This window comes from Mauremys mutica, chromosome 7, assembly GCF_020497125.1.
Source record: "Mauremys mutica isolate MM-2020 ecotype Southern chromosome 7, ASM2049712v1, whole genome shotgun sequence".
NCBI lineage: Eukaryota > Metazoa > Chordata > Testudines > Geoemydidae > Mauremys > Mauremys mutica.
This window is the reverse complement of record NC_059078.1, coordinates 115,403,988-115,422,716: the sequence shown is the minus strand read 5'-3', so window position 1 is coordinate 115,422,716 and position 18,729 is coordinate 115,403,988. Positions and strand designations below refer to the sequence as shown.

The window sequence follows — 18,729 nt, the reverse complement described above, 5'->3', positions numbered from 1 at the left end:
CTCCAAAATATAACAAAAAATATATTTTGTTCAACTGAAATGTTTACTTTAAAATTTATAATATTATTGATCCAGAAAATTTTCCCTTTTTCACTTGTATTCACTTCTGGGGAAGTCCTCAACTGAGCACTCTTCCAAAATGATAAAACAGTGGATTAACTTGTCAAAAAATGTAATCATAGATTTCAGATTAATACTGATTAAAAAACCCTAAAATGGAAAGTTTCTTTGTTATCAGAGAATTTTCAAATCTAAACCAGGGTAACAGCTGTTAACTTTTATATAAATATGAGCTTTAGAAATAAAAGCAGACATTTTCAAACTGGAGGACTTAATATTAGGCTCCTAAATCCATAGGCAGACACCTAACACAGAAGAGCCCTGATTTTTCCCAACTGGTGAGTATTGTCCATTCCTAGTGAAGTCAGTGGGAGATGTGGGTGGTCAGCATCTTTGAAAATCAGGTCTCTATTCTTTATGTGCCTAAATACAGATTTAGAAGCCTAACTTTAGGCATCCAGATTTGGAAAACTTGGCCAAAATATCTAAAACAAATGAACACTGTCAAAAAGTGATGTGTTCTCATAGTCAGAAGACAGTGCTGATCAAATAACCAATCCCCACAACAATCCTGTAGGTAAATTTTTGCAACCATTTGGGAATCTTCAGCTTAATCTTTAGCACGTGACAACAGATTGTACTATTTAATAGAGGTGGGATTTTCAAATGCATCTAAGTGATTTAGGAACATTGACTTTCAATGGGACTTGTGCTCATAAATCCCTTAGGACTTTTGAAAATCTCACTAGATCATTTAAGAGGAAAATAAACCTTGATATATCTCTACCTATTGGCTGTTCTCATCTAGCCTGCTGAAATTCAAGTGGATTGTGTCATATATGAAAGTCAGAAAATGGAACATTGAAATAAGAGTTTCGTAGATGGACTATGGTGAGAGGGGACTTTTAGTAATTTAAGAAATCAATACCAGCTTTGACACTCTTAGAAGTGGCAACATCAATGGCCATGGCTTTAATCTCAGTGTCCCCAAACTGCATTAGCGTTTTGATCTCCCTCCGAGTTGGCACCGAAGTCTCAGTTCCTGTGAGATCCAGACGAAGAGTGCCACACTTTTTCACTCCAGGCTCGGTGATGAAACTGACATTATCTTGCTCCGAGCTGTAGATATTGATCACTATTACTAACTGGGAGGGCTTGGCAGGCGTGTAACTGCGCGACACTGTTTCTCCAAGAGCTACAGATTGGTCGGCCGAGATAAATTTGTCAAAGACGTCAGTGCACCATCGTGTGCCGTCTTTAACCAGCAGCTTCTCCGGCGGGTGCTTTCCTTCCACAAACCGATTCAGGACCCCCACCCCATAGGTCAGAGGGGAACGTCGCACTTTGATGACAGCAGGGTCTAAGCCAAAAAGGACGGCGCCTTTGAGGATAGTGAGGCCCACATCCTGGGGAATGATGATTCGACATTTTGAACCGAAAGCATTCTGGACAGCTTGTTGGAGTAAAGGGGCTTCGGCAAATCCACCCACCAGGAACAGAAACTTGACATTGGTTACTTCTGGCTTTTCAAACAGATCACCTAAACAGAGAGACAAAGCCTGCTCAGCTAGGAAAACTTCCTGATGGCAAAACCCATTAGACCAGGGGTAGGCAACTCACATTGCTCGGGTCCTGGCCACCAGTCTGGGGGGCTCTGCATTTTAATTTAATTTTAAAGAAACTTCTTAAACATTTTAAAAACCTTATTTACTTTACATACAACAATAGTTCAGTTATATATTATAGACTTATAGAAAGAGGCCTTCTAAAAATGTTAAAATGTATTATTGGCACGTGAAACCTTAAATTAGAGTGAATAAATGAAGACTTGGCACACCACTTCTGAAAGGTTGCCAACCCCTGCATTAGACTGTGGAATAATCTTGCAAGAGACATGCTGGGCACCCCATCACAAATATCCACGCATAGGACCAGAAAGAAGGCACATGTCTGGAATGGCTCCATGAACTCCGTGACACTTCCAAAGTGTCTTTTGTTCGGAAAGAGTCTATTGTTTTGAGAGAGAAATATCCTGTATTTAACATGGAGGATGTGCCTGAGGGGGCATAGGCCTCAAAACAGAAGAAAATGTTGAAGTGGTAGAGATACTAGATACACATTTTAAAACTTATTTTTATCTTAAGCCAGATTTTATTTATTTATTTTTGCTAGATGAAAGTGGGCACGTTTCTGTGCAAACCAATCCAACAGCCAGTCTGGAGGCAGAGAGGGAAGCCGTCTAGATGAATATCCCCCATGAGCTTCTGATATACAAGATAGCAGCCAGTATTCCCAGGCAAAACTGATTAATGCTCACTTTATTACATTACATATAATCGCCCAATTTTAAAATATTAATACTTCTGATTCTGCCATCTCAACCGAAATATATTCCACCTGCAAAATAATACCTTCTTAAATTCTTCTTACATATGTTCTCTCTTTACTTAAACCCATGTTCTCTAGTTCTGGTCTATCCAAAACACTCATATCGATTAAGTTTAATGTTATAGTTACCTGTACCTAGTTTAAATGCTTCAATCATGCTGCCTCGATTATTTGTCAAAACAAAACAATCCTAGTTCTCTCATTTTCTATTCATATATAAGCTATTTTCTTGCATTTATATTAGTTGTCTTATTATGCTGTGCTCTAATATAATTATACAATTTTTCATATAGGATGCCCCAAATTGGACACTATATTCTAGCTATAAACAATCCAGTATTGTGTACAGCGTTAAAATAATATTCTCATGCTTATTATACATAATATACTCCACTTGATACAAGCCTAATAGTCTTATGTTGGACTGAGAATTTAGACACGGGGTTTCTCAATCTGGCCACATCATCTTCCACTACTATTGTAACACATCCAATTATGTTTAAACCAAGCTTGGAATTATTTTTACCCAGATGCATCACTTATTATTTGTTTATTGTCAGTGGTAAAATTGAACTGGACAGAAAAATGAAGAATATGTTGTGGGGGACAGTCCTGCATTGGCACAGAAATGAACTAGATGTCCTAATATGTCTGTCTGTCTTTCTTTAGACAAGATCCAAATGAATGAGAAAGACAGAAAGACAGAAAGAAAGAAAGGGGATATTGACTATTAATTAAGTTTCAATTGTCTAATGACTTGTATTCCTGAAAGCTCAAGAGGAAATAAAGTTTATGCAGCTTTAGTACTGATTGCCTGGTCAACAGCTACAGAATAGCCAGAAATATCTATTAAGATACTAGGTGACTTGGAGCAACCCTGATGGTCATTTTTTGGGTGATTTGGGGGAATTAAATTTTTTCACCCACCATTCATGGGGTCAAATTACTCCATTAAACATAATTCCCAGTTTTGGGGCTGTGATAGATGGGTATTTGGATAAATCATACTTCAGTTTACGTCCAGTCAGAAACTCATTACACCTTGATACATACTAAGATGTTGAATGATCTGGTCAATTGTAGGTTTGAAAAGGGCATTCATTGCATCTGGACTCATCCTTAGCATTCCTTGGGAGGACCACTTGACAAAATCCACACTGCAACAAAAGAGCAAAGGAGGCTGTTAAAACGAGGTCTAATTTTAAGAGTAAGCCGTACTTGAGCTGTAGGACATGGCTGGTAAGAAATTCACAGATTTACAGCCTCTATGTTAAGCACGTCACTTGCAGCAGGTAAAATGGCCGGTCCCTGTCCACCGGCATACTTGAGTGTGCCTCCCACCAGCAATAATGCCTTTTGTTTAATTGTGGTTTTCCTGGCCTGACTGCCTCTCAGCAGCATCACTAATGTTCAGAGCTCTGCTGAAACATTTTATGTTCCCTCCAATGTCAGCTCATCTGAAACAAAGCTAATGCATCCCTCAGAAGGAAATGATCCTTTCAGTTAAAGTAGCAGTAGATCTCAAGGCCACTGCAAGCAAGCAAAGAAGATTAACAGGCTTGGGAGCTCTAGGGACATAAATAATAGTATCACACGTGCATGGCAATTCTGTTCTGAGCAGTGTGCTGTGAGGTGCAGGCAAGATGGCAAGGAAATGTTTGAATACAGGAATAGATTATTCCACTGCTGACTCCCTTACATGAGCTGGTTACAGCTGGGTCATTTTCTCCTTTTCATTCACATATATTTAAGCAATTTTCATCCCCCTCTCATTGCCCTCTCCATTTCTTTGGCATTTATATTACTTCCAAAAGACACCACTATGAATGATTCATGGGAGGGAAAAAGGGTTTGTAGTAAGTAGAAAGGTACATTTTTTTAAGTGTCTATGCCCCATTTTCTAAAGTGGTTTTGTTTTAGGATGGAATTATAATAGGATTTAGGCTCCTAAATCATTTAGGTGGTTTTGAAAATTTTACTCAAAAATCTAGGAATAAGGAGGCATGGGGGTTCCAGTTAGCCACATACTCCCCCTGTGACCTTTGGCAAGTCACTTAACCTCTCTGAACCTCATTTTCTCCATCTCTATCTTCAAAATGGGGACCCAAATTTAAATAAATAATTGACAAATAGAATTGTTTGGGTGTTTTATTTTTTAATTGATTTGGAAAAAATAACATAGAATGCTTCTTGAAAGGCAGAGAGTTGCATGGGAATGTTATAAATATGGATGGGGTTGTGCGAAAGGAAGTAAGAGTGTGGGTGTGTCCACGTACAGAATGCGACAGATTCTTGCACTCAACTCTATCTGCTTTGCACTGCTGTCCAGAATTCCTCCAACAGCCAGCTGTGCACCACAGGCTCCTGCAACCCACTATATGAAGGGCATGTCAAGGGTGGAACCCTCCGTGGAACTGCTACAGTTGGTGTAGGCTGCTTTCAATTACATCAGAAGCTCTTGTGGCTTTTGGTCAGCCCAGAATCAGATAAGTGGGAAGGTGACTCTTAGCGGCACTGAATATAAACGCAGCGCAGCTAAGAATCTAGCCCTACACATATAGCCAGAAATACAGGAGACTGTCTCAGTGTGGAACCTTAGGAAATGGTGCCATATAAATGAAGATGGTCTGTGGAATTCGCAGAAAGAAGTCTACAGTAGGATGCAAGTGTTATGGAGAAAACTCTTAAGAAAAACTAGAATATAACTTTCTTTTCTGATAATTGTATCTGAGGCAGTATGATTTTCCCATCATTTGATTACATTTTCTCACTACAATCTATTATGCTACTTGCAATTAGGATAGTTTATTATTCTTTCCAGCAGTTAAGTAGTTAATTATGAATCTATCTAGGTTCAATCGCCTACTTACTTGCTTTTCCTTAAGGCGTGTTCCACGCTGTGACCTCGAAACTTCTTATAATAGTCAATGAAGGAGAAAGGCAGAGTGATATTCAGTGGATTAGTTCTGTCTGGAGCCGCTGCCCTTTTACGAGACTCAAATGCTATCATAAGATCCACCCAAGCAGCAGGACGCTTGATTTTAAATTGTTCAATAAAATCCTCTCCAAATATTTTACATAGGAGTTTTTCAAACTCATAGTCAACGCCTACAGAACCATATGGCCCACCTGTTTTAGAAACAAAACATACCATTAATATAGTGTATTGCTCACTAGAACTTGAGCCCATCATATACAAATCCAGATCATACTGACATAGCAATGACCCAGAGCATGTTAAGAGTATTTTCACTGTCAGGGAAAAGACTAAAATTACTGATGGTTCCATCTTGTATATGAGGAGATCAAGATAGAGCTTGTGTTCATGAATAGGTTGCCCTGCTGCACAGAGAAAGACATATGTTGGGTTCCTCTGAGGCGGCACTGGCGTCACCAAGGATGATAGTTCAGGAATCATTTAGAAGACGACCAACCCAGGATTTCATGGGTGCTGTGACAACTAAAGGATTGTCTCAGGCGGCTAATGGCAAAGCTCACAAGGCAAAGCTCAACTGGATCTGGAGTTGGGGGTGGGAATGTACTTTGGGGAGTTGAATTTTACTTCCTGGCCATGGACCAATCACTATGTCATTTGATCTGAGACAAGGGCACACCTTTCCCATCAGGATGATGGACCCATCTTGGTGCTCTACCTTTGGGAGTTAATAGCGCATGTGTGCTTCTACATGAATCTGTGGGAGAATACTGTTCTGCTGACAAATCACTCAGTTAATAGCCTGGTGGGACTTTACAACAATCTTTTGTTCTGACTATCAGCCAGCCATATAGTGACCTTCTAAATGCCCATGCAGGTCACCATAGTTTAGAGATGACCTAGGAGAGATGAAATGAGAGGGGAGATATCTAGTGTGCGAGTGATGGAAGTCAGACCAACGCTGGTGCTGAGCCAAAGTGAGGAAGAGTTTGACACTGTGTCTTATCTTCTCAAAGAAAGTTTTACTTTTCTCAAAGTAAACATATACTGAACATTATTTAACACTATCTATTGACAAGCAGTTCAGAAATCACATGAAATTAGCAAGACCTTTTGAATGTTGATTTTAATATAAGATGAACTATTAACTAATTTAAGCAAATAGTAAAACGTCACAGCATCCTTATTGGCAGTAAGGGTGTAAGATCAAACTCAAAGTACTATACAAGTGAAATGAGTAGTAAATAATGTAATTTTACCAGTTGCCTTGTACAGTTCCTTCAGATGTCCTTCAGGTAGCCTGATCTGATGGACAGTGAGATCAACTGTACCTCCTCCACTGTCAACAACTATGTACCGGTCACCTATGAAGCAACAGGAACAAGCATACATCATCTTCATCGGCATAAACACAACAGTCTACTAATACTTAAGCAATATGAATACTAATACTGCAGGCAATGTTGCCATCATCCCAAGCAGAAAGCCATGAACATCTGTACTGGGGACAACTGGCTTGAAAATTAGCAGTTCCTAATGGAATAATTTGCAGTGATTTATAATGGAAGTGAAACTTGTATGCCCTATGCTACAGACTTAAGCACCCATGTGGGGAGAATGTATCTTTATGATAAGTGGAATTGTGCGTGCCATCTGTGTACGTTCCATTGTGTTAACAGTTCTGTAGATATGTTACAGTGTCAGCTTACTTATCTGGTGTATTCTGAGGACACTATGCTCTGGCTTGTATTTTAAAATCTGGGTTTGTCCCTTTTATAAATCATCAACTTAATAATACGTGCTTTTCTAGAGCATGCAAAATTCTAGTTCAGTCTTGTAGACTAAGAGCAGTGCGTGCACTTGTATTTTCCTTTAAATTAGTCATTTGAGAATACCAAAAGCACATAATAAATTTGTGGGAAAGGTTTGTGGGTTTCTTACCAGTAATATAAAACCAGCAAGAGTAAAGATAATTCACAAAAGGACCCTACCTTCCTCCAATTCGGACCAGATCTCTCCTATGACATTTTCCACCAAAAAGGTGCGGCTCTGCCGATTACGACGTATGTGTTCCTTAGCTAATCATTGACAGAGAGAAAATTACTAAGTATAAGAAAGCAGGAACAAGCTGATAACAAACAGTGCAGGAAGCAAATACAAGCAGAATGAGAGCTTTCTATGTATCATTCAGTAAGGTTCTAACAAAACAGATGAACAAAAATTGCTGTATTAGAATTAGGAATTTACAAATTGAGTTCTGGAAAGAAAAAAAATCAGATATTCTATTCTTTACTTAGAATAACTGGATTTCAAATAATGCTCTAAGATTTCTTTAAAAGCTTTCTTAATAGTACATATTTATTATATTTTTAATAAACAAAATTAAGTATTTATATGCAGACACATTTTTTGGTTCTAGAAGTTCCAGGATGCATTTTTGCCAGTAGGTGGCATACATAACACATAATAAAATAATCAAGAATTGACTTTAAAATTGTCTAAGAAGTGAAGACACTTTGGCCAAGATTTTCAAAAGTGATTACTGATTTTGGGTGCCCCCATTTTTGGTTGCTCCAGAAGAGATGCCTCAAGGGAGCCCAGTTTTTGGAGGGTAGGTGCTCAGTACCTTCTAAAAATTAGGACCCTTCGAAATATCTCCATTTCAGCACCCCTAGTCATTAGTTACTTCTGAAAATCTTGGCCTTTGTCAGTTTTGTGCTATGGACCTTCATTGTAGGAGCAAATCCTGCTCATTTTACTCAGGCATACCTCTCACTGGATTCCAATTAGAGTTTTGCTTGATGGAGAACCTGTAGGATTTGGCCCATGACATATCCGCACATACTAGCACAGGTCAATTTAAATACATATGATTTAAAAATGAAGTATAATCTAGTATCACATAGTTATAGCAATAATGCATTTTATGAAAATTAATCTCCTTATGGAATTTAAAATATGTCATGTGATTTGCTAAGTGTCTCTACTAATGTATTTCTAAACCCAGCTTGTGCAACTAAATGACTACTAAATCATTTCCAATATAACTTTCACTCATCTTTAAAGGTCATTTATATGATACTACAGAAAAACGCAGACACATTCCATGGTATAGCAAAATATTGTTTCATTTGAAAAAATTCTATCTAAAACTAGAAAAAGGTACATTTATTGTATATAAGAGGACAATTATATTTTGCTAGCTAATGATACTACTACTTCACATTTCTATAGTGTCTTCCATTTGAGGATATCAAAAGCCAATAAATAAAACCTCAATTCTCCTGTGATGGAAGCAAATAATATTATCCTCATTTTACAAATTGAGAAGCAGACACAGAAATGTTAAGTGACACCGCAGTCAATGTCAGCAACGGACAGAATCCAAAGAAGGGCCTGATCCAACACCCACTGAAGTCAATAAGAGTCTTTCCATTGACTTTAACAGGCATTGGATCAGACTGAGAAACATTCCTTTAACCATTACACTATGCTTCCTCTCCTAATGCAAATTTATCCTCAGTATTCCGAAGAGTACAACTTTTGTTTTGACTGCACAGCACTAAAATAGTCCTTGAACAGCTCTTCTCTGTTTATGTTTAAAGGGTTTTCCTTCTTGATCTCATCTCAGCTTTGCTTGGGTTCCTGCCATGCTTTTACTGAATTTTAGATTAAACCCAAATTAATTCACTCAAAGCTTTGTTTCTATTAATTCTAATTGAATTAAATCCTTTTCATCTATACCAACTTTTACCGTATTAAGTCAAGAAAGAGAGCTGTAAAAAGACTTTTGACAGAATCCCATGACTTTGTGAACAGATTTTGCTCAACAGCCCAGCCCTGTAGCTCCCTTTAACCCCCAAACCAAAAAATGCTTTCGTTTGCATAGGGATAAATGCCCTGGCAGCCCAAGTAAGAGGTCACGGAAGGTCCTGAGCATGTGGCTCAGCTACACAGAGGGCGGGGCAAAATGTGTTGAACCCACACACAGGTTTGCACCCTATGTTCTGTAAGAACTGTGCTCTGCAGGGGCTACATCAGCCTGAATAAGGATGGCAGCCAGAGGGCAGGTGCAGAGGCATGACCAATGCATCAACAAATACATGGTTGCACCAGCCAAAAATCGCTTGCGTAGGGGTGCACAGTTGCTCAAGCTCCAGCTCCAGCTGTGAAGAAGTTCTGGCACAGGAGGGATGCGTCTGTCCTCCTGCCCATTAAGAGACACCCCTGAGCAAAACCTCTTTACACAGGCTTTGTCAGCGGCGAGGATCTTACCTGTGGTACTACTGAATAAACCCGCATCAGGGTCTTTGTGGCATGCACAGGGCTAAAATTGTGGTGGCTAAATATTATTTCATCTAGATAAATAAGACATGCTACTTTAAAAGGACTCAATCAGGTTTTACTAATTATGAAATTTCTGGGGGCAAAGTGGGTCATCACATTCTGTTAACTAAAAAAAAGTGGCTTCCATTAAGGACAGGGAGAAATAAAATGTCTTGAACGGGTTTATTAGCTGAATCTTCCATTTGCTTTTGTTGTTTTGAGCTGGAAAACATGACAAAGTATAAGATCTTTTGCCAAATTCTCTGCGGGGGTAAACTGGCACAACTCCACAGCTCTCAATGGAGTGCACCAATTTATACTAGTAGATAATTTGGATCTTTACGTTACAATCAAAACTTGTCCCATCTTTACTGCCTAACTTCAGAGTCAGTCAGAATGACAGTTTTCAAAAACTTCTGCAGTGAAAGATGATCCATCTGCAAACCAGTTAAATTACACTCCATAATCTGCCTCTCGGTGTAAATGAGTCTGCATCAAACCTACCACAGGAGCTAGTGAAAACTCAACATGCACAAAAACAACGAGGAGTCCGGTGGCACCTTAAAGTCTAACAGATATATTTGGGCATAAGCTTTCGTGGGTAAAAACCCCACTTCTTCAGATCCATGGAGCGAAAATTACCAACATTCACAGTAACAACAGATAACACACCATGGTATCTGAAGCACAATACTTAGTTTCTGTTCACAGTTCAAAGAAAATGCTGTGCTGTATCACGTGGCACAGTTTTGCTAACTACTGGTGAATGCTGACTATTTCATGGTGACCAACGTAATTATGAACCAAAAATCACCAAGTGCCCAACTTTTGACAAAAATTCCAGAAACATTAAAGGTCTGATGGCAAATTCAAGTGTAATCCCTTGTTAAATTAATATAGCTAGTTTAACACATCATTGTTGGCTCACAAAAGTAAACTTAAATCTGCACTAGGAAACAATTAGCAATTACATTAAAACGGATCAGTAAGGTCCCGATCCTGCAAACACTATGCCTTTGCTTAACTTCAAACCTGTGAGTAGTCCCTCATGTCCCAATAAAGTCAATCGTGCTACTTGCATGCTTAAAGTTAAGCACTGAGCACAAGCGTTTGCAGGATCAGTGCCCAAAATAGTCAAATTAAAGTAAATAGAGAATTTTTTCTATACTAGCCTGTAATGTTCCACTAACACAAAGCAGCAATGATAACCTACAGGAAATAGTACGAAAACTGCCCTAATGACCAAATCTAACGTAGGCAAAAGGCACTAGATCTCAAGTTGGTTAGTAGAAGAGGTACCCTGTGTAAATCCAGCTCCTATGGTGTCACTAGCGTTATAACCATTGACAGGTGCTTTGCTGCTCAGGTCTATCATCTGGTGAAGGCGGAGCTTTCTGCAGTAGATGGAAGCAGCCTCAGGTTCCAGGGCAATTATCAGCTGCTCGGGGTTTTCAGGAGTTGCCATTCCTGCCTGTGAGACAGAATCATTCAGAGAAGTGGGGTGGGAAAAAATGTAACCAGATAGTCTTCATCTCAGACTGGTTTGATAGGTGAACAATGAACATTTAAACCAGCTCTGCATTTCTTTCTAAGTTAAATGCCACTAAAAAGCTGCTGAGCCATTGGCTAAGGATCTTGGTCTGGAAAAAATTATGTCTTCAGTTTTCACAACTTTGCAGGTTGTAACTGGGGAAGATGCATGCACTTACCATGCTTAGTATCTAGTTAATGAGGTGAGTGCGTATGATAGGCCGAGAAAGACAGCTAGAGAAGACTCGTTGAAATTCAGGGTAAACTGTCTACAATCTGCGCTTCTCGTTAACCCAGCCGAATCTAAACTTCTCAAGAGTCCCAACCTTCTGTCAAGAAACGGAGACATACTTTTGCCCTCCTTTCCCTGTAACAATAACATTAACGCATCACTCTTGTTTTATCACTACACAGAGCAAGTGGATAATACTCTGGTTATTGTATCAGCCCAGCAAATTTTGTTTACATGTGTGGTGGGGCTGAAGAAATTTCCACAAGTAGCTCTTGCAGAAAGCCAGCAAGAGGAGTCCCCTGAAGTCACTGATCTGTATGATGCCCTTGGCCAAATATCCGTCTTTTCACTTTGAGTTTTCCTTTTCCGATCACTTTTACACACACCCATATTCTGCAATAGTTTTAAGATGCAGACTCAGTATCGCGAACCCATGCATTCAAAATCATGTCAGGCCTGCAAAACATCATGAGACTGGCTTAAGAATCAAGACATTTTTGAAAACAATATTTACAGTTCTTTTTATTTGCTTTCTGGTTTGTGAGCCTTTAGGGGTCATGTTTTCAAGGTTTTCTCTACAACTATAAGGGCTACAAACTTACTTCTCCCCCTCCCCATGAAACCTACGAGTCTCATATAATCACATGACTCCAAGAGTTGGGGCTTTAAGAAAAATTCTAAATATCACAAAAGTTGGCAAGTGTGCTCTTGTCCTACTTTTCTTTTCTCCTACAAGCTCCGGTGTTTCCCCCTAGATCAGGGGTGGGCCACATTGGGGCTGCGCAACTGTATGGAGGGCCGGGTAGGGAAGGCTGTGCTTCTCCAAACAGCCTGGCCTCCCACTTCCTGCCCCCCTCAGAACCTCCACCCCATCCAACTGCCCACCACTCCCTGTCCCCTGACTGTCCCCCGGGATCCCCTGCCCCTTATTCAACCCCTGGAAGACACACTGCCCAGCTGGAGCCAGCTACGCTGCCCACACAGTAGCGTAACTGCAGGGGAGAGGGGACATCAGGGGAGGGGCCGGGGACTCGCCTCCCCGGCCGGGAGCTCAAGGGCCGGGCAGGACGGTCCCGTGGGCAGGATGTGGCCCGCAGGCCATAGTTTGCCCACCTCTGCCCTAGATTCTGATTTTCTCTTATGACAGGCAACATTGACATTTCCAAGCTCCTACAGTTCCAACTCAAGTTGAGGTTTTCCTGCTAATGTTATTTATTGGTAAACCGTTTTCCTTAGTGCTAAAGCATGTTGGTAAAGAGGAGAATGGTTTTTTGGTTTATTTGTTTTCATTGTCAGTCTCCCAGGCAACTTTTGGGTGCTTTGATTCATGCACATACACTGTCTCTGCATGAGAGCGTTCCAAAAAACAATTACCTCAGATGTGAACAAGCCTTTAAAATACAAAACAAACAAACAAACAAACAAAAAGTGGCTCAGATGGAAGAACAGCTGACCTGCGCTGGAACCCAAAACAGTTTACACGGTTACACTTCGCACTACAGTAATAAGACAACTGCTGGTTGTATGTGCTGGGAAATAACTTGCTTGTATGAGAAAGTATAAGTGAAAGTAAAGCTTGTTCATAAGCCAATGCTCAGGCCAGACTGCTCAGCGCGAGGGGGTCAGGGCACGGAAGGGGGTCGGGGTGCAGGCTCCGAGGGCACTTACCTCAAGTAACTCCCAGAAACAGCGGCATGTCCCCCATCCGGCTTCTATGCGGAGGCTGGCCAGGTGGCTCCACGTGCTGCCCTGTCTGCAGGTGCCACCCCTGCAGCTCCCATTGGCCGCGGTTCTCAGCCAATGGGAGCTGCAAAGCTAGCGCTTGGGGCCAGGGCAGCACACAGAGTCCCCTGGCTGCCCCTCCCTTCCAGGAGCCGTGTGGCGCCTTGGCAGGCAGGGATCCTGCCTTAGACACGCTGCGCTGCCGACTGGATTTTAGACAGCCCAGTCAGCGGTGCCGCCAAGTTCCCTTTTCGATCAGGTGTTCCAGCTGAAAACCAGACACCTGGCAACCTTAGTCTAGATTAGTACTTATATGGCTCTCATCACTGTAATATCTGGATGCCTCAGAATTGTTAATAGATTTTATTCTTTCAATACTCCTACAAGGTAGGAAAGTATTATCCCAGGTTTATAGAGGGAGAACTGAGGCACAGGGTAGGTAAGTGCCCAAGGAGTCTGTGACTGAGCCAGGAATTGGACTCTATTTTTTGAGGTCCAATCCAGTGCCTTCCCCATTAGATTGCCATTCCTACACGCCGAAGGCACAGAACAACCATCTCTCTATGTGTGAATTCGGATTTATATAAATATTTCCCTTGTAAATGGGGAAGAGTTCTTGGGAGATCTGCACAAGGTGATGAGGTGATGTTTTATACCACTTCAGTGGTGGGTGTCTAGGTTCTACCATTTGTATGTGTGTGTGGAGGGGGGATGGGTGGAGAGGGGGTTTCAGGAAGGTTTGGTCACCTATATGTCTGTGGAGGCAGACAGGGGAGGGTGCACATAAAGGGAATGACTCCAATTAACATCTAATTCATAATAGATCAGGATGGTAAATTCAACTGATGAAGCATAAATTTTTTTTTGCACTAATCGAGCCCTCAGTGTCAGTTCTTCTCATCAGTTTTGCAATCCAAAGATATCTGTGTACTTCATGGATAAGCCATATTATTTAGTACTGTGGATTTTATTGCTGTTGCCTTTAGTTATCCTGCCTGCAAAATGATGTCTAATGTGTCCTTTGAAAAAGGAACCATAACTGCGGCCTTTAGTACTTCAAACAGATAGTATTAGGAACTGTATTTAAACCTTGTGAATGACTGTGTATTTTTCCTAATACTCCATTCATTTTGAGTAGGCCACTGTGAAATAAATAAAGCCTAATAGAGTAGAGTGAATGATAGCATGGTGCATGGCTTTGTGAAATACAAAAGTGTTGATGGTGCTAATTATGGAGGCTTTCGGAGATGGGAGCCATTCACACAGGCTGGATCTCAGCTTTGTATATGTTCCTTTCTTAAAAGCTCAAATTATGCTGAATATTTCTCTATAGTGCTGTCTGTATTTTATTGCATTAAAAAAACCCCCTCAAATCAAAATGGTATTTCATTGTGTCCCGTAACATGGCAGACTAGTCTAGGGAGAAGAAGGGTCGTTCTTGAGAACACTGACGATGATAATTCTGCATTTCAAATGACTGAGGACTATTTAGTTCTCTGGAGCTACTCAGAGCATCGCTATATTGAGGTAGAATCCAGACCTAAATGTTTGTTAATTTGGAGCCAGTCTAACGCTTTCCAAGCTTGCCATGACGTATTATGTTTGTTAGTCACTAGAAATTATTTCTAACTAACGATCACTCGCAACGTTGTAGGAGTAATGCACTCCAGTGGTCCCAGCTTCTACATGCAACAGAGCCAGCTCGCCAAGCTAAGGCCTCATCTGTATCAGCAAACCAACAACTTGTCCCCATTCAGTTGTCCATGCTACAATGCACAATGGATCTTGGGCTGCTTCTGCAATCCTGAGACTAGGTGTTAGAGCATGCAAAGCTGAATGGGAGAGGGGCAGTGGCACACAGAGGCTCCTCCTTACTGGAGTGCCCTTCACAAAGTAAGAAATACCAGTGCTAGTACAAGCACCAGCAGTGCAGCACTGCCGATGGCTCAGTACTAAATGAATTATCCATTTTTATGGCTAGTGCCAGGGGTGAGCTGCAGCGGGTTCGCACGGGTTCGCGGGAACCCGTTGTTAAATTTAGCAGCCATTTTAGAACCGCTTGTTAAGGGCTGCTAAATTTAACAAAAGTTCCTGCCCACTCCTCTCCTGCTCCGCCCCCTTCTCCTCCCCCTCCCCTGCTTCCCGCGAATCAGATGTTCGCGGGAAGCCTGAACAAGCAGCATGGAGGCAGCCAGCAGGTAAGCTGGGGTGCGGAGGGGGAGGGGAGGTGCGGCTGGCTCAGCAGCTCCCGGTCCCAGACCGCAGCTCCCTCCAGCCCAGCGCCGGCCCGGGGAGTCGGGCCGGCCCAGGGAGTCGGGCCCCGGTGCCGGGCCGGCCCGGGGAGTCGGGCCAAGCGGCGCCGGTCGTGGTCCTGGCAGAGTGGACCCGGTCCCCAGGCAGTGTGGTAAGGGGGCAGGGAGGGGGTGGGTTGTGGGGGGCTGGATAGGGGTCAGGGCAGTCAGAGGGCAGGGAACAGGGGGATTGAATGGGGGCAAGGGTCCCGGGGAGCAGTCAGGAAAGAGCAGGGTTGGATGAGGTGGTGGGGGCACTCAGGGACAGAGAGAAGGGGTAGTTGTATGGGGTAGGGGTTCTGGGGGGCCATTGAGAATGAGAGGAGGGGTTGGGTGGGGCGGCAAGGGGCAGTCAGGGGACAGGGAAGGGGGGGGATGGGTCAGGGGTCTCGGAGTGTGTGTGTTAAGGAACATGAGGGGTTGGATGGGGCACGACCCCCCCCCCACGGAGGGGGGGGGAAGGAGGGAACCCGTTGTTAAAATTTTGGAGGGAGGAGGGAACCCGTTGTTAAAAAATTGGCAGCTCATCACTGGCTAGTGCCCCCTTTTCACTTGGTGTTATATGGTGTTTAAGCACGTCACCATTTTCCAGATGTACAATGTGTCATTTTTCGAGAAAAGTAGCTGCCCCATAGCTAGCATGGTCTCCTGAGCCTAAAGGAAAGCTGTACCTGCATGCGCTGAGAACTGTACCTTCAGGTAGGCTACTCATCAAAGACTGCCTGACTAATTATTATTAAACATCTGCATGGCGCATCATGGTTTTTGTGTGCTCTACAAAGAGAATAAAAGCAGAGTCCATGGCCGCATCCTGAAAAGTTACAATCTAGCTCACTCCACACTCACTAATTTTCAGAAATGAGATGCTCAGTATAGAAAATAATTTACATTAAGTCTTTGAGATAAATCCAGTGGTCATTAAGACACAAACTACCCTGGTCCTTGTGTTGGGATGGGTTGCCTTGGCTTTTATGTATTTATATTGTAGAGGGAACACCAGTCTGCTTCCTTGATGCTACATAAGTAGCTGAGCTTTATACAAACTGAGTGGGCTGGGGTAGGGAAGTCCACCCCTCCAATCTTGAGTGTACTCTTCCCCTCCGGTACCGGGACTTCCCTCTGAGTCAGGGGTAATTTGGAGTCCAAGGACTCTGAGCTTGACCGGGACCAATGCCGGGAGTGATGCCGGGACGGTGTCCTTGAATGGCGCACCATTGCTGGCTTCCCTCTCGACGGCACCCTGGGAACGGATGCTGAAGGCGTCTCCCTGGCCGGGAGGGGGCTCACCACTGATAAACCAATGAGGTCCTTTGCTGCCTCAAATGTGTCAGGTGTGGAGGGCTGATCTATTACTCCCTCAAGCCCGTCGTCCACACTGAATTCACTTAGAGCTGGACTCAGTGGGACTTGTGGCGCTGGTATTGTTGGTGACGGCACCAGTACAGCATCCATCACTCTCTTCCCGGTGCTCGGGGCCTTGGATGGTACTGGTCTCCTTTGCGGGGAACGTCCGCGCCCTTCCTTTGGCGGCGCCTTGGGCCGCACCAGGGAGGATGAGCGGTGCCGGGGCCTACTTTGCCGCTCCGAGTTCGATGGCTTACCGTGCTTGGCCAGCACCAGGTCTCTTGACGACTCCGGGGCACTCCACACTGAGGAAGCTGGAGCCTCGGGTGTTCCGCTCTCTTTGTTCTTGGCTTGAACGCCTTGCAAATCTTACACCACTTCATTTGGTGTGCTTCCCCTGCAGCATGCCCTGCAGCCTGGGGCAGGTGCTGGAAGCCTCCAAGCACCTAACCTACTAAGTGTCCACAACAAGGGAATGCTAACGAACTGATAACAGCTATGTAACTCTAATGCTAAGGGATTGCTTCTTGAAGGAGAGAAAAAGGTTGTTCCAACGCTGCCAGGGACGGTAAGAAGAAACTGGAGGGGGTCAGGCCAGCGGGGGTATATATGCATGGCACAGTGGCACCACTAAGGGGGGGCGCCCCGCTGGCCCAACGGGAGCCGCTAAGGGAAAAGTTTCCAACGCTCGTGCATGCGGTGCGTGCACACCTAATGTGGAATGGACGTGAACAAGCACTCGAAGAAGATTAAATGACTTGCCCAAGGCCACACAGAAAGTCCGTGGCAGACGTAGGAATTCTAATTTCACAACTCCTGAGTTCCAGTTCAGTGCCTTAGCTTTAGCTACAAGCCCAAGCTCCCTCTCGCAGCTAATTAGGCAGCTATTTAATTTGAGCATATAAATGCTAGTTGGTGTGTGCAAAATCTGCAGGGGCATCTATAAAGCTGGCCCTATATAATATCTGCATAAAGTTGATGTGGGTCATTACGGAACTGAGTTCTACAGGTTGGTACCCTTCACCCAACTGTTATTACAAATAAACAGCAGCTGTGAATAAATGGCAAATTTTGGGTTTACCAGAATATTTACTATAATTGCTAACAACAGGAAAGCTGTGATCGCAAGTTGTGCACAGCATAGTATTTGTAGGGAATGTATTCTGTAACTGAGCTAAGACAGCGCCACTGCAGCTGGAAATTAAGTGCCTTACGAAATTTACACTGTTTAAACTAATCAGTTCATTGTGTTAACAGATTTGTGATAACATCGCCTGCTTAGTGTGTCAGTAAGTGAACTCTTCTTTAACCCTACTTTTTTCTCACTGGCTAGCACTTTCTCCAGTCCCATGGCATCAAACTGGGATGTCACAAATAAACAACGGAGACCTAATTACACAGCTGAGCATGCCAGCAAAGAAGATGAGCAACAAGGGAAAAGACTCAATGCATTAGCACCAAGAGGCTCACAAAGGGGTAACACATTTCAGAAAGCTACCTGAACAACACGCTTAATGCCATGGTGTTAAACCTTTAGGTTTGATACTTAAAAAGCCTTTCCCCAAAATATTTGAAAATCACGACACCCTCACACACATACATGCTATGATTTTAGCTTTCAGAATAATCAGAGACTTACATTACAGAAAGTAATACATGAATATAACAGAATGAGGTCAGATCATCTAGTTAACTCAGTCCACTTATCTTCTTAGGGCCAGATTCCCAAAAGTGCTCGGCACCCACAACTGGAGCTGGATTTTCAAGAGTTCAGATTGCATTTAGGCACCAGAATGAAGTGAGAGTAAAAACAGGAGCTTCTGGGTGCTGAATTCTTTTGACAATCCAGACAATTCATGTAGGTGCCTCAATGGGAAGATATTTGAAAATCTGACCTGGAG

The 18,729-nt window shown here is 42.8% G+C and overlaps 1 protein-coding gene across 1 annotated transcript in view; it reads right to left on the bottom strand.

Annotated features, from left to right (window-relative positions):
• Positions 1–22: 22 nt before the first annotated feature.
• The window catches only part of HSPA12A (heat shock protein family A (Hsp70) member 12A), a 76,571-nt gene continuing 57,864 nt past the window's right edge, over positions 23–18,729 (bottom strand). Inside the window, exons 7-12 of the mRNA XM_045025221.1 lie at positions 11,009–11,180; positions 7,375–7,461; positions 6,643–6,747; positions 5,319–5,577; positions 3,502–3,605; positions 23–1,600 (exon numbers count right to left, since the gene is read on the bottom strand). Coding sequence (XP_044881156.1) covers positions 966–1,600; positions 3,502–3,605; positions 5,319–5,577; positions 6,643–6,747; positions 7,375–7,461; positions 11,009–11,180 — 1,362 coding nt within the window. The 3' untranslated portion in view covers positions 23–965. The remainder of the gene's footprint in view (positions 1,601–3,501; positions 3,606–5,318; positions 5,578–6,642; positions 6,748–7,374; positions 7,462–11,008; positions 11,181–18,729) is intronic.